Source organism: Ctenopharyngodon idella, chromosome 1 (assembly GCF_019924925.1).
Source record: "Ctenopharyngodon idella isolate HZGC_01 chromosome 1, HZGC01, whole genome shotgun sequence".
NCBI lineage: Eukaryota > Metazoa > Chordata > Actinopteri > Cypriniformes > Xenocyprididae > Ctenopharyngodon > Ctenopharyngodon idella.
In genome coordinates, this window is record NC_067220.1 from 13,827,168 (window position 1) to 13,842,778 (window position 15,611).

Here is a 15,611-nt window from a genome sequence, read left to right on the forward strand (position 1 = left end):
CCAAAACCTGCTCATCTCATATTTTTTCAGGTAACCCAAAATAATATTTCATTTTGGCAGGAACTTACATAATATTCAAAGATTACATGTGTTGTCCTTAAGATAAGGCCACAATTTGAGTATGGATGAAAAGGTTAATCTGAAATGGCCCTTTGCAGAAATTCAAAGAAAGACAAACGCCATTCTGGAAAAATATTTTTTAAGCAAGACCAGCTGATTTAATGTTGAGAAAGCACCTGTCCTCGAAAACCATCCACAGCCATCACCAGTTTTGGGGGTAATGCATTACAAGTAACTTGAGTTATCTAATCAGAATACTTTTTTTAAAGTATCATATTACTTTTAAATTTACAACAAAATAAGTTACTTTTTCAAATAAGTAATGCAAGTTACGTGTTTTCCCCATTTATTGACCTCTACTGTACAGACATGAATTTGCATTTCCTTCAGCTTGAGGCTTATTCATTTCACGTTTGGTGTGAAAGGGCCTTTACATTTTCCAAAAATAGTTTTTTTTTTTTCATTAAAAAAAAACAAACAACCCCAGCCCAGGTGATGAAAAGTAACACAAAAGTAATGTAATGCATTACTTATCATAAAAAGTAACTAAGTAATGCAATTAGTTACTTTATTAGGAAGTAATGCAATATTGTAATGCATTACTTTTAAAAGTAACTTTCCCCGACACTGGGCATCACACATACAAAGGACAAGACCGATAAGTTTTATACAAATGGCAGAGTATCATTTAATAATTCCAGATGTCAGATATGGTACAGCACAGGAGTTCTGTTGGTGTCATTGTTTTGATCTGATATGCTCGCACCAGTTAGCATGCAAATTAAGCTTGCAGCTAGTCGATGCTTCGTCAGCTAAATGCTTTATCAGTGAATAAAATGATTTTTTTTAAAAATGATTTCAAATTTAACTGTGCAGTCAATTTCACTGGATTACTCTCAGCCGAAAAGAGAGAAACAAAACAAAAAATAAGAGAATTTAAAAAAAAAATAATGAGAAGGAACAGCAGAGAAAGTCTAAGGTGAAATCATGTAATTTTCATCATTTTTTACCAGCGGTGTTAATCTGAACAGTCTATACAGTTATGTTGGTTTGTGTACATTAGATTCAGTCTTTATATTTTGAACCTCCTGTCTAAAATTAAACTCTTTAGTCACACATTATAATCTCCAAACTTAACAGAGTGCCAAACACATCAAATACACAGAAACGGGCCTGTTTTGGTGTTTGGTTGAGCCACAAAATGTGAAAAGTAAGTTTAATTTCATATTGAGTTATTTTTCAATATTATTATTTTTATTATTATATAGAATATTTGAAAGATGTGACCATATGAGGGGGAACAGGGAAAAGGCAGTGTAATCTTCACAAGTTAAAACAAACTTCTTTGTTCTTATAATGTTTTTACAAGAGAATGAAAAGTACATTTTAATGGCCATATGTCAACTCATAATTTTATTGTCAACTAAAGTGAGTGCTCTTCCTCTTGTAAAACCATGAATACAGTAGAACATGCACACATATGGGAATAACAAAAGTTTAAGAGTTTAAGTTCACAGCTTTGCAAAAGGGACCATAAAGATCCTCATAAATAGAGAAACAAATATGGGCAATGGAGCAGTCAAAAGTAAAACAATGTTTCCTGTTTGAGCTTCACTGTCAGTGCTGAATAATGTCTTAGCCCCGCCCCAGACTCACGCTATTGGTTGCTCAATCAGAGCAGTGTTTTGATCAAAATCAATGTACGGATGGTTCATTTTGTCTCTGCATATTAAGACGGGCAAGGACAAAAATATTTTTAAGATTAAAAAAAGACACAAAATACAATGTCGTATATAAAGACAATTCGGGGGGAAATAGTAAGAATAAAGGCTTTGCCGTTTTTCTACATATTTAAATATGATAATATTTAATACCCATCTCTAATTTGTGATAATGCCATATGCATACCAAAAGTTAAACTAAATAAACAAAGAGCAACAAAAACAAGTGCACGTGTATGATAAACAAATTGCACGGTTTTGACATGGTGCACAGTCATTAGTTACATTATATGATTATCATTAACAAATCAATCAATACTCCTTTTGGAATATTAACTGAACATATGACACTTAAGGCAAAATCAACAGCTCATTTAAGAGCCGTCATTTGAGCAAATTTAAAGATGAAGCTTATTTAGGTATTTTACACTGGCTTGGTTAGAACCACTGTAAAAATACCTGATGGCACTAAAGGTAACAATGTGAGCGGAGGCAGAAAGTTGAACTGAATGGAGATTAGCAAACAGTCAACAAAATTGATTAATCAGTCAATATTTGGCTAATTTTGAGATCATCAGTACCGGCCACTTAGTTATTATTAACATTCCCTTGTTTCAGGTCCAAATTCTAACAACAGCTTTTTAAAACAACAATAAACATTTTCTATTTTCAGTCATATGTGTATTTTGAGTAAATATAGTGTAATATGCCATCATTAAGTCATTTATGTATATATCCACATTACATCAGCCACCCTGCTCTCCAGAGATTGGCACCAATTATCTGCCACTGAAAAACCCATTTCAGATGAACATTGCTCAACAAGCCCAACTGTTTCCCTCTCGTCTTAAAGCTATGTGGAGGTCATAGTATTTAACACACAGAGCAGTTTAGAAATAAGAACATATGTGAAATTAGAAATGTGTTTGTGTCTTGTTTATGCACATGAACGAAACAGGGATTAATCACCTGATGCACAGAGATCCAAGATGATTGTGACTGTTTCATGCATTTTATAACATTTGCATGAATTCAATGAAAGGCATGGCGAATTATCTTGACTAGTGATTGACTGATATTTATATCGATCAGGCTAATTAATCCGTCCGATATTTGGTCATTTTGAGGCTATTGGCACGAGCTATTGGCACGAGCTATTGGCACACCCATTATCATTAACATAAGTGTTAATGATTCCTTGTGTCAGTATATAATATATAAATGCACCAACAGCTTTGGGTTTTAAAAATATAAATATACAATGGGGTTCATAAGTCTGAAGACACTGAAATTCTGGGATTCTACTCTAATTTAAACTTGGAAATAAACAGAATGCTTTAGTCAAAGTTATGACATAAAATTAATATGAAATCTCAGATTTAGACCACTAATCAAATAAGCTAAATTTTTAAAGACTTTACTCAAAAAAAATGCTGGGTTAAAAACAACCCAAGTTGGGTTGAAAATAGACAAACCCAGCAACTGGGTTGTTTTAACCCAGCGGTTGGGTTGGAAATGGACAAACCCAGCAATTGGGTTGTTTTAACCCAGCGGTTGGGTTGGAAATGGACAAACCCAGCGATTGGGTTGAAAATGGACAAACCCAGCAATTGGGTTGTTTTAACCCAGCGGTTGGGTTGGAAATGGACAAACCCAGCAATAGGGTTGTTTTAACCAAGTGGTTGGGTTGAAAATGGACAAACCCAGCGGTTGGGTTGAAAATGGACAAACCCAGCAACTGGGTTGTGTTAACCCAGCGGTTGGGTTGAAAATGGACAAACCCAGCAATTGGGTTGAAAATGGACAAACCCAGCAATTGGGTTGTGTTAACCCAGCGGTTGGGTTGAAAATGGACAAACCCAGCAATTGGGTTGTTTTAACCCAGCGGTTGGGTTGGAAATGGACAAACCCAGCAATAGGGTTGTTTTAACCAAGTGGTTGGGTTGAAAATGGACAAACCCAGCGATTGGGTTGAAAATGGACAAACCCAGCAATTGGGTTGTTTTAACCCAGCGGTTGGGTTGGAAATGGACAAACCCAGCAATAGGGTTGTTTTAACCAAGTGGTTGGGTTGAAAATGGACAAACCCAGTGGTTGGGTTGAAAATGGACAAACCCAGCAACTGGGTTGTGTTAACCCAGCGGTTGGGTTGAAAATGGACAAACCCAGCAATTGGGTTGAAAATGGACAAACCCAGCAATTGGGTTGTGTTAACCCAGCGGTTGGGTTGAAAATGGACAAACCCAGCAATTGGGTTGTGTTAACCCAGCGGTTGGGTTGAAAATGGACAAACCAAGCAATTGGGTTGTGTTAACCCAGCGGTTGGGTTGAAAATGGACAAACCCAGCAACTGGGTTGTGTTAACCCAGCGGTTGGGTTGAAAATGGACAAACCCAGCAATAGGGTTGTTTTAACCAAGCGGTTGGGTTGAAAATGGACAAACCCAGCAATTGGGTTGTGTTAACCCAGCGGTTGGGTTGAAAATGGACAAACCCAGCAATTGGGTCGTGTTAACCCAGCGGTTGGGTTGAAAATGGACAAACCCAGCAATTGGGTTGTGTTAACCCAGCGGTTGGGTTGAAAATGGACAAACCCAGCAATTGGGTTGTGTTAACCCAGCGGTTGGGTTGAAAATGGACAAACCCAGCAATAGGGTTGTTTTAACCAAGCGGTTGGGTTGAAAATGGACAAACCCAGCAATTGGGTTGTTTAACCAAGCGGTTGGGTTGGAAATGGACAAACCCAGCAATACGGTTGTTTTAACCAAGTGGTTGGGCTGAAAATGGACAAACCCAGCGGTTGGGTTTAATATTTGCCCGACCTGCTGGGTAGTTTTATTTAACTCAAATTTTGTGTAAAAGTTACTGTACTGCTTGCTTAAAATGAACCCAAAGTATGTTGGAAATTAACATTTATTAATATGTTTAATAAATGAACATTTATTAATAAGTTTAATGAATAATATTTAAACAATAAACTTTTATTAAATTGCTTATTGTTGCCTCTAGTAATTATGTCTGATTTCCAAAATATTTTGGGTTCATTTTAAGCCAGCCATATAGTATTTTTGGTTTAAATAAAACTGCCCCCAAATAAAACATTGGGCAAACATTTAACCCAACTGTTGGGTTAAAACAACGCAATTGGTGGGTTTGTCCATTTTTAACCCAGCATTTTGCATTGAACCCAGTGTTGCATCCATTGGAGCTCACGAAACTCTGGATCATTCTCAAATCATCAGGTTTTACACAAACTTGTGGAGTTCATGCAGCTCAGCACAAGTCCTGCTTTCATTAAATAAAAAACAACAACTACAAAAAACAAAGAATACTATGACATTCTGATATTTAGGTTCATTTTTTAATTCAATTTTTCAATGTTAAGCTGATAATTTAAAAAGTTGAACTATGTAAAATAGAAGCACTTTACTTAAGTGTTCTCGGACTTTTGGACCCCATTATATATGTAGGCTATACAGTTTGTTTATCGGCATTCGACCATCAGCCACCCTGCTTTCTAGATTAGCAATCAGAAAAACCCATTTCCATTGACCACTAGAAATGATATGATGAATAAATCATTTGTACTGCTTTTTTTATCTTGATTTATCTTACCCCACTGTACAAAACAAGTGCACCAAATCTGTTCAGCCATCTAACATACAAACAAAGGCTGTGCTAACAGGATGTTAGCATTAAAAAATAAAAGTGAGAGTTTATATTGTGCTTAAAAAGAAATACACATTTCATATTCATTACAGATGAAAAATAATAACAATAAAAACATTATATATGCATTCAAGTGGTATTTCTATGGCTTTTTGTACAATACAACCTTTAGTGAAAATATACATCTACACATAATTCAAGTACAAATGTACAAAATTCTTTAAACTCATACCCTTTTCTTTAATTATGATACAGTTTAATACAGTTCATAAATACAGTTGAACATTCATACGTTTAGCATTCTGATTGGCAGCTGATGGGAAGTGGGAGTGGTTTTAAGTCAAGATGGCTCCTCCTCCTCATTGCTGGCACTCCTAAAACAAACCTGTAAATGATGAAGAACACAGTGACAATATATATATGTCATTCTTGGCCACTTTTGAAGAATTTTAGTATGAATTTAACAACAGATTACCTAAATTAACCAAGAATCAATACGTTAATCTTATATCAACCTTATTATGTAATTTTTCTTCATTATGAATTGTAATTTCAGAACAATTTTTAATCACTTTAGAAACGTCTTGCCATCTAATGCAAAAATTGCAGTAGTAATCACTAGATTGCTTTCATTTTTCATTAGTTTGTGATTTGCTTTGGGTGCGTAATCATGTCATAATATCTGTTACTCTGTATTTTAACTTTTTGTTAAATGTATTTTATAAGACCAATAGACCACAAATGTTGTTTTTATATACATTTTAAATTGGAGATCAAATTAGCCGTAACAAATGTTAGTTTTTTGGTCTCAGAGCAAACACAACACAGTTAAATTATGAACTGGAATCAGCTGTCAATTAATCAACGAAACTTTGCTTTAAGTGGTAAACCACATAGATTCAAATGTCTAGTCATTTAGCTGACTAGTCATCAGCTTTGAGGTTTGCGTTACTCTGCCTAGGGTTAGTCAGGGTTAATCAGAGTAAACATACACAGATAGTCTAACTAATATATACAGGGTTCGTACGCATTTCTACCAATAAATTTCCATGACTCCATAACTTTTGAGGCAAACACTCATGACATGACGTTTCATGAAACCTCTGTGTATCCATGTAAAATAAGAATAAAATTCCATGTTCAAATTTGAAATCTCTTCGTTTCAGCGATGACTAATCTGAACACCTCTGATTGGCCATCACATTCATTAGCCCAACAAAAACATGTGTGATTGGTTCTAATGCTCAACGCTGCAAAACGAAATCTAATGGAATGCCACAGTCGGATGGATCAAATAAACATTAAGTATTGTAGTTTGTTTAACCAATATTATCACTTAAACATATATTCTATTATATAAATATTTTGAAACAAATTTCCATGACTTCTAAAACTTTCTGGGTTTATTTATTTTTCCAAAACTTTACCAGGCCTGGAAATTGCTATTTTAAAATTCCATGACTTTTCCAGGTTTTTCATGACTGTACGAACCCCGTATATACTATATCAAATTAATATCAAATGTATATATTAAATAAGTACATTCAGCCCTGTAGTATGAACATAGAGATAGAAGTGAGAAGTCTGGTCATGCAGAGACGGTTTATCATTCAAAATCATAAATGGCAAACATTTTTTGGCAATAAAACTAAAAGATGAAGATGAGAAAATCTGTCTGTGAAGAGCTAGAAAATACCTCAAGCCCCACCCCCTCTGACCACAGCGGGCGGCACGCTAGCACTTGCCTCTCGATGGAATAACCTGTAGAAGAATCCTCGTTTGGGTGCTGGATTTGGCCTGTTTACATCCAGATCAGAACACAGTGTTCCATCCATCTCGAACACATTAATCTCCTTAAAGCACTCCATCTCAATCATCTGAAATATGAACACACACACACACGTACAACTGTACACACTTAAAAGGTTCCATGCCAGTCCTCTATTTCACATCATGGCCGCATTTCCATCTAGGATTTTCAATAAATCAATGGTCCATCATGAATTTTTAGAAGGAAATTTTATTGCTCAGAAGTTACTTTTTTTATTGACTTAATGGAGATGTGTCTCATTTAACCTTATCTCAAATGATTCTCATAAATATACCAAGACATAAAAAAAGACACAATTGTCTACATACTGTAAGAGTGCAGAGCTATAAAATTGATCAAAAGTTATAAATTACATTATAAAATGACAGTAAAGACATTCAGAATCTTACAAGATTTGTATTTCAAATAAATTTTCTATTCATCAAAGAATCCTGAAAAAAATGTATCACAGATTCCACGGAAGTATTAAGAAGTAGCTGTTTTCAAGAAATGTTTCCTGAGCAAATCAGCATATCAGAATGATTTCTGAAGGATCATGTGACACTGAAGTCTGGAGTAATGATGCTGAAAATTCAGCTTTGCCATCACAGGAATAAATTACATTTTAAAATACAGGAATCAACATTTGAAATGGATCAAAAAAGTTAATCAAAGTTGTCCTAAGAAGAAGGTTTTAGGACAACTTTGATTAACTTTTTTTGATCTACTTAAATTGTTGACTACTGTATATTAAAATAGATCATTTAATTTCACAATATTACTGTTTTACTGTATTTTTCATTAAATAAATGCAGCCTTGGTGAGTATAAGAGACTTTTTTTAATTTTTTTTTTTACTTTTTGTTTTTTTTCCAACAAAATTTTGAATGGTAATGTATGGACATATTACTCTTCTGAAGTGACCAGAGTGCTGTACCTCATTTTGCCATGGGATGGAGACACTTCCTGTTACAAACTTATGGTAGAAGTCATCATCTGTAGGGTCCAGATTTACACCTTTGACTGTAGAAAACTGCTCTATGTCCAGAACATCCTTGCAGTACACCGCACGAGGCTAAAAAAAAAGACAGCAGATATGACAAACATCCACCTGGAAAATCATACATGCTTAGTCTTACAGGTGCTCAAGCAGATAAAAACATGAAAACAGCCAGTCAATGACTCACATCAGGACAGAACGGTGGGTCTAGTATGTTGGCCTCCAATCGCTTGAAATTGATGTTGCGGAAAATGGGATGCAGTTTGACTTCAGCCCCTCCTCTCCCTTGACACCCCAACCGCTCCTTTGGATCTTTACATAACAACTGTGGAGCCCAGGAAAAGAGAGGGAAAGTGCTGTCAGAAACAGGAACTGAGGTCAGGGAGGGAAAGAAATGGAGCTGACACAGAAGAGGAGAAATCCCAGTGGAAGTATAACTGACCTTGAGGTCACAGTCTTCCATGACACCATGAGATAGGACTAAACAACACTCACTCCTCCACTATTACACATGAACTCTTTTCCTTGTTGAAAATATTACATATTATAGCCAACATTCAAAATTTAATTTTAATTCTGACCAATAAGTGTGTCCATGATAAAGAAAAGGACACAAGTTCTTATACACCTACACTTAGAACTCATGAAAAACTTTTATAGCATTTTTAATATTTGAATTTAATAACTCTAAAATGTAATGTGGTGCAGTGTTGTTTTTGTTAACTAAAACTTGTTTATTGAAAAAAAGGTGAAATAAATTAAAATGTAAATATTAGACAAAAAAAAAAAAAAATCAAACTTGGCAACTAACTGAAATAATATAGGTTGAAGCTGAAGTACTAAAATTTTTAAAACTGAAATAAAAATAAATGAAAAGCTAAATAGATATATTACAAATAATAAAAAATGACAGAAGAACATCTAAACTAAAATTAAAATAAAAACGGAAATAAACAATCATTATTTTCAAAAAAAGTTTAAAAAGTGTTTTTTTTCCAAATTTAATAAATATTATGTTACTTATACCCACATGAATTATTTACTGAGCAAAAGTTTCTCAAATATTAATAAAATATTACCATAACTACTTTTTTTCCTTTATAAAAAAAATAATAAATTCATAAAGTAATATCAAATAAGTAAGTAATATGAAAGTAAAATAATATTTTTTTTTATTTAATATTAAATATTTAATGCCCCCCAAAAATATATACATTAATTTTAACAGAAATAAATCAAAACATGTTAATCAGGAGAGATGTATTTATGAATTGCACTTTTTATGTATATTTGCATAAATTAATACATTTGGACAATACATGATCATTATGTCATTTACCCCAATACCAATTTATGTTGACTGTGGTTTAGTTGACACACTCCCAATTTAAGAGTCCCACTGGTTACAATGGCACTGTGATCATGTTGATCATGTGTTCTCATCTCATGAATATGATCCTTTCCACAGGACCAAAAAAACCCTAAAGAGCATCAAGTGCGCACCTGTCGGCAGATATCTTTAGCATCTTCAGAGAACTTTTCAGTGTATTCCTCCTGGTCCTCACACACACGCCGGTCCACCTCCTCTCTCTTCACACGCTCTTTACGGCGACGGAAAGGAGACTGACCCTGAATCATTTCGTATATTAGGCATCCCAAACCCCACCAGTCAGGACTGAAGGTGTAGCTCTCATTCTGAATGACCTCTGGTGCTAAAAACACATACGGAGAAGAATGAGGTCAAACACTCTATGACAAGTACCGCTGAAGAGATACGGAATGCATTTGGCTCTTACCCATGTATCCCACCGTGCCAACACGCCCTCGTATCGTCTCACCCTCTGGAATTTGGACGGCAAGTCCCAGATCAGAAATACGGATGTGCCCTGGAAAACAGCATCTCTTATACTTCATCTATTTTTTATATTTTTAACTTCCTTTTGAGTGTAATGTTGCTGTTTGAGCATGAAAAAGGTCTGCAAAGTTACAAAGCACAAAGTCACTCCAAATGGAGTTTGTAAAAAAGACTTAGTAAAAGGGCTTAATAGGTCTTCTTTAAAACCTGCAGTTTTTTCATTCCTAACATGCCCAAACATGACATGCTTCAAAATGGTTACAGCTAATATGAATGTTCTCCTTAGAGGTAAATGCTCTAATTAAAGAAGTTTAAAGGGGAAAAACTAGATTTTTACTTTTTCTGAAGAAAACTTGATTTGTGTTTGTTTGTGCAAAATGCATCACCACAATGCAAGGGTATTCTGGGTGAATGGCAAGACATTGCTATGTGGTTGCTAGGGTGGCAAATGTCTAAGAGTCCACCCTCAAGTCTAGATACGCATAAATAAGATAAAACAGAAGACAAAAAAACAGGCCTTAAAGGGATAGTTCACCCACAATTTACTCACCCTCAAGCCATCCTCCTAGGTGTATATGACTTTCTTCTTTCAGACGAATACAATCAGAGATATTTTTCTTACAAAAACCCATCGCTTCACTTCATAAGGCCTTTATTAACCCCCTGGAGCCGTGTGGATTACTTTTATGATGGATGGATGCACTTTTTGGGGCTTCAAAAATCTCAAGCCCCATTCACTACCATTATAAAGCTTGGAAGAGCCAGGATATTTTTTTTGATATAACTCAGATTGTGTTCGTCTGAAAGAACGAAGTCATATACACTTAGGATGGCTTGAGGGTGAGTAAATCATGGGATGATTTTCATATTTGGGTGAACTGTTCCTTTAAAACGCAGTGGTAAATATAAAAATGGCTTACCACGATCATCTAGGAGAATATTTTCAGGTTTCAAGTCTCTGCAAAAATAGAGGGAAAAAATCATTTTAGATCATTAGTTAACTTTTTTGTTATTGTTTACACAACCATTCAAAAGTTTGGGGTCAGTAAGATGTTATTGAAAGAAGTCTATTATACTCACCAAGACTGCATTTATTTAATCAAAATTACAGCAGTATTATGAAATATTATTACACTTTTAATATATACAATTTAATATATTTTAAAATGTAATTTATTCCTGTGATGGCAAAGCTGTATTTTCAGCATCATTACTCCAGTCTTCAGTGTCACATGATCCTTCAGATATCACTATAATATGCTGATTTGCTGCTCAAGAAACATTTCTTATTTTCAATGTTAAAAACAGTTGTGCTGCTTAATATTTTTTCTGGAAACCGTGATATATTTTTTTCAGGATGCTTTGATAAATAGAAAGTTCAAAAGAACAGCATTTACAGCATCTTTCGTAACATTATAAATGTCTTTACTGTACCTTTTGATCAATTTAATGTGCACTTGCTGGCTAAAAGTACTAATTTCTTAAAAAAAAAAACCTTACTGCCCCCAAACTTTTGAACAGTAGTGTATATGGGGAGCTGTAGCCTTATGTTTAATAATCTGAGCAGCTAATACATGGTTTAAATCCGGATACTTTTGAACAAGTAATTTGACAGAAAGCTTGCATAATAATCCTGCTCTATTTTAGCACTGCTCTGACCAGGTAATTCCATACGAACTGTCTCCTCAATCTGCCTGCTTCTAATAAAAGACGTACACATACACGGAAAAAAAAAAGAAGAAATTTGTTTATATTCATTTTGCATAGAAAACGATGCCTGCCAATATTGATGGAAAGTAAAGCCTTACATTCAAAAAATATATTCAGAATTTAAATATATTCAAATCTCGCAGCCAAATATTGCTATGCAGTATCTTCAAAATTTGCAATATTCATCATGCAAAACACAAGGGAAAAAGTCCAACAAAGTTATCACTAGACAGAATCTCTGGACTTTATCATTTATATTCTGGAAAATCTTCAGAATTATGCAAAATGGATGTAAACATGGTAAAATGTGAGAGTGTTAAACTAAAACTAAACACACCTGTAGACGATCCTCTCTCGATGCAGGTCCTCCAAACCACAGCAGATCTCTGCTGCATAAAAGATGGCACGCTGTTCATCAAAACCTGAGTTTCCCATGTTATAGATATGAAACTTCAAGTCACCGCCATTCATTATAGTCAACACCAAACATAGAGCGTCCTTAGTCTCATATGCATATGCCAAACTAACCTAGGGAAGAAAAAGAGAGAAAAAGAGGTGCATTGTTATCTATTCATGAAGAAAGGATACATGAAACTTTGTGGTGTGTGTGAAACGGTCAAATGTAGCTCATGAGAAGGTGTTTCACATAACACCTGTAATACATTACAGCACATTTCAAACCTCCACAAGGTTATGCCAGGATAAACTATAAATGGACACTCAGGAAATAAACCGTATATGCTTTTAACCATTAAAGCATCTTGATTATTGTATTTCTTTAGGATTTTTTACTACTATAGAGACTAATAGAGACACTTCAATGGTCAGAGAAACAAAGGAAAACTAGACTTTTATATTTTCTGAAGAAAAAGAGATGTATGCCCATTCACAGTTGCTATGCAGTTGCTTTGATTTGATTTGTGATTTCAGATTGTTTTTAAAGAAGTTTTATGCTCACCAAGGCCAGATTTTTTTATCACAAAATAGTAATATTGTGATATAATCAGCATATTAGAATGATTTCTTTGACACTAAAGACTGGAGTAATGGCTGCTGAAAATTCAGCTCTGCCATTACAGGCATAAATTACATTTGAAAATATATTAGAATAGAAAACAGTTATTTTAAATTGTAATAATATTTCACAATATTACTGTTTTTACTGTATTTTTGAACAAATAAAAGCAGCCTTGGTGAGCATAAAGGTGATGATACACAGGGCAACTTTTTGAGCAATGTTGCTGGGCAATGTTGCCAAAAGATGTTGCTTGGGCACTTTCCCATTGAGAATGGGCAACAAATTTCTATCTGGATATCTAGGGAGAAATTTGTTGCCCATTCATAATGGGAAAGTTCCCACAACAACATCGCTTGGCAAAATTGCCCGGCAACATTGCTCAAAAAGTTGCCCTGTGTATCATCACCTTAAGAGACTTCTTTCAGAAACGAATTTTTTCTTACACCTGTTTTATCGTCTGCCAGGCGAAAAATGTCTGATTAGGTAGAAAAGTGACCGCACACCTCTAACTCAACAAAACATACAATTTGAGGTATCACTCATTTTCTATATCACAGTACAGGACTAGTAACTAAGTTTAATACGTAGGATTAAGGGTTTAGAAAACTCAAGCTGCAGTAATAATGGTGATGTTTGACTTAGCAAGCCTGTCTAGAAGGGCTACATCATATGCAGCACATTATCATTTTACATCAGCATGTCCTCTGTGATCTGTTGAGTGACGTCTGAGGAGAACCACTGCCGAAGTTGAAAACCGCAGTGTTAAGGAGGGGTTCTCATCCTTCAGCGGTTACACCCAACATTGTGGGTGGTTAGGTTTCAGAAGCAGACAGATGTGAGAATGGGTTGTGAATTTAGACAAGAAGCTGATGTTACCATGAGAACCTGCAGCTCAACGAGACCACGAGGACAATCAAAAGACCCTTTACATTATTAATAACTCCAAAAAATATAACTCCAATGGGAGCCAATCTGAGTGTTTACAAACTACAATGTAAAGCAATCTGGTCATTTATCATGTAAATAGTGCTGATTTTAAATTCGAAAGAAATAAATGACTTCTCAAATACTCCAATAACATCAAAAATAGATCTCGTTGGCTATTACACCACCATTTTTTACAGACGGTATACCACAGGTTCCGTTGTACCTTGGTATTACCAACTACTTTGGACTACAATGTAAATACTGGACAGAATCTATACATAATGTATACAGAATGAATTTGGTTGATCATACAGTATGATGATATATCAACTGTGTATCATCTGATATAACTGTACAATGGTTTACATGTTGTACTATATCTGATATATATATATATATATATATATATATATATATATATATTGTGATGGAAATTTTGAACTAATTAATAATGAACTAACATTTCTTTTCTTCTACAGGCCTAATAAGCTAACTTTGAAATAGAGAAATAGTCAATAGGACTGAGTGTTGTAACAAGTGGAACAATTCTGCTGTGCTGGCTAGACAGCATCCTTCTAAGGATAAAAAATAGTCTTTGAAAAATTGTTTTAACCTATTGAGTAATCTGAACTATTAACCCGGTGATATTTTTTGATGATCTTGTGATTCAGTTGTTCTAATCTAAATTTACTCCGCCAGTGAGCGGGACAGAGGAACTGATATGTTTTTCTTAAGTCTGAACCAATCATATTAAGACTGATGATTATGAGTAATAGATCATGCTATACTGACTGTGAAATGTACCTGAAATCCTATAAAACCTGCTGTATTCCTTTGTTCGGAGAGAGATTCTCTGGGATTGATGGGAACGCTCCCGGCCGTGATTAAAGCTTTGAAGGACAAAAACTGGAGTCTCTGGTTATTGCTGCGCAGCAAGTCAGGTTAGGGAACACTAGGTTTTTGAGGGTCAAGACGTTGACCGAGAAATTATTGAGTGTTGATTAGGCAACGCTCCGAAAGATCATATATTATTGAGTGTCGATTTGGAGACGCTCCGAGTACTATTGAGTGTCGATTTGGAGATGCTCTGAAAGATCAGGAAATTTATTGAGTGTCGATTAGGAGACGCTCTGAAAGATCAGGAAATTTATTGAGTGTCGATTAGGAGACGCTCGGGTGTCGATTAGGAGACGCCCCAGGAACAGGTAAACTTAAGTCAGGTGCGTCTTGGAAAATCTATCACAGTTTATATAAATATATATATATATACACATATATACATATATATACACACACACACACACTCCACAATGCTAAAGTTGAGTCAGTATTTTTTTTTTTTTTTTTTAAGAAATTCATACCTTTATTTAGAAATGATTCATTAAATTGACCAAAAGTGACAGTAAAGACATTTATTATGTTACAAAAGGTTTCTAATTTAAATAAATGCCGTTTTGAACTTTCTATTCATCAGAGAAAAAAAAGAAAAAAAAAAAAGAAAAAAAAACCCTAAAAATATATCAGTTTTCACAATAATAATAATAATAATAATAAATCTTAGGAAAATTTGTAATATTTCACAATAAAGAAAATACTGACTGATTGGTTTAAACATGATCACCATTGTTGTTTGGTTTTATAGTTACGTACAAACCACGAATATGTTAGAGATTTGAACTGTATTATTGTTTATGTATTTTTATTTAATTGTTATTATTTTAATTAATTCATTTTTTCCTACAGTGATATTGTTAATTTGTAAAAGAGTACATTATTTAAAGTTTACTTACCATTTTATATATTTTATTTTATTTTATTTTATTTATTGTTATTATTATTACTA

At 34.4% G+C, this 15,611-nt stretch overlaps 1 protein-coding gene across 2 annotated transcripts in view; it reads right to left on the reverse strand.

Moving 5' to 3' along the window:
- Window positions 1-1,292: 1,292 nt before the first annotated feature.
- grk4 (G protein-coupled receptor kinase 4) overlaps window positions 1,293-15,611 on the reverse strand; it is a 37,681-nt gene continuing 23,362 nt past the window's right edge. Inside the window, exons 9-16 of one of the 2 annotated variants that reach the window (XM_051893439.1) lie at window positions 12,161-12,351; window positions 11,034-11,071; window positions 10,055-10,144; window positions 9,762-9,970; window positions 8,446-8,583; window positions 8,196-8,333; window positions 7,195-7,326; window positions 1,293-5,834 (exon numbers count right to left, since the gene is read on the reverse strand). In XM_051893439.1, coding sequence (XP_051749399.1) covers window positions 5,790-5,834; window positions 7,195-7,326; window positions 8,196-8,333; window positions 8,446-8,583; window positions 9,762-9,970; window positions 10,055-10,144; window positions 11,034-11,071; window positions 12,161-12,351 — 981 coding nt within the window. In that variant the 3' untranslated portion in view covers window positions 1,293-5,789. Of the gene's footprint in view, window positions 5,835-7,145; window positions 7,327-8,195; window positions 8,334-8,445; window positions 8,584-9,761; window positions 9,971-10,054; window positions 10,145-11,033; window positions 11,072-12,160; window positions 12,352-15,611 lie in introns of both variants that reach the window. The other variant, XM_051893429.1, reaches the window with a different exon arrangement.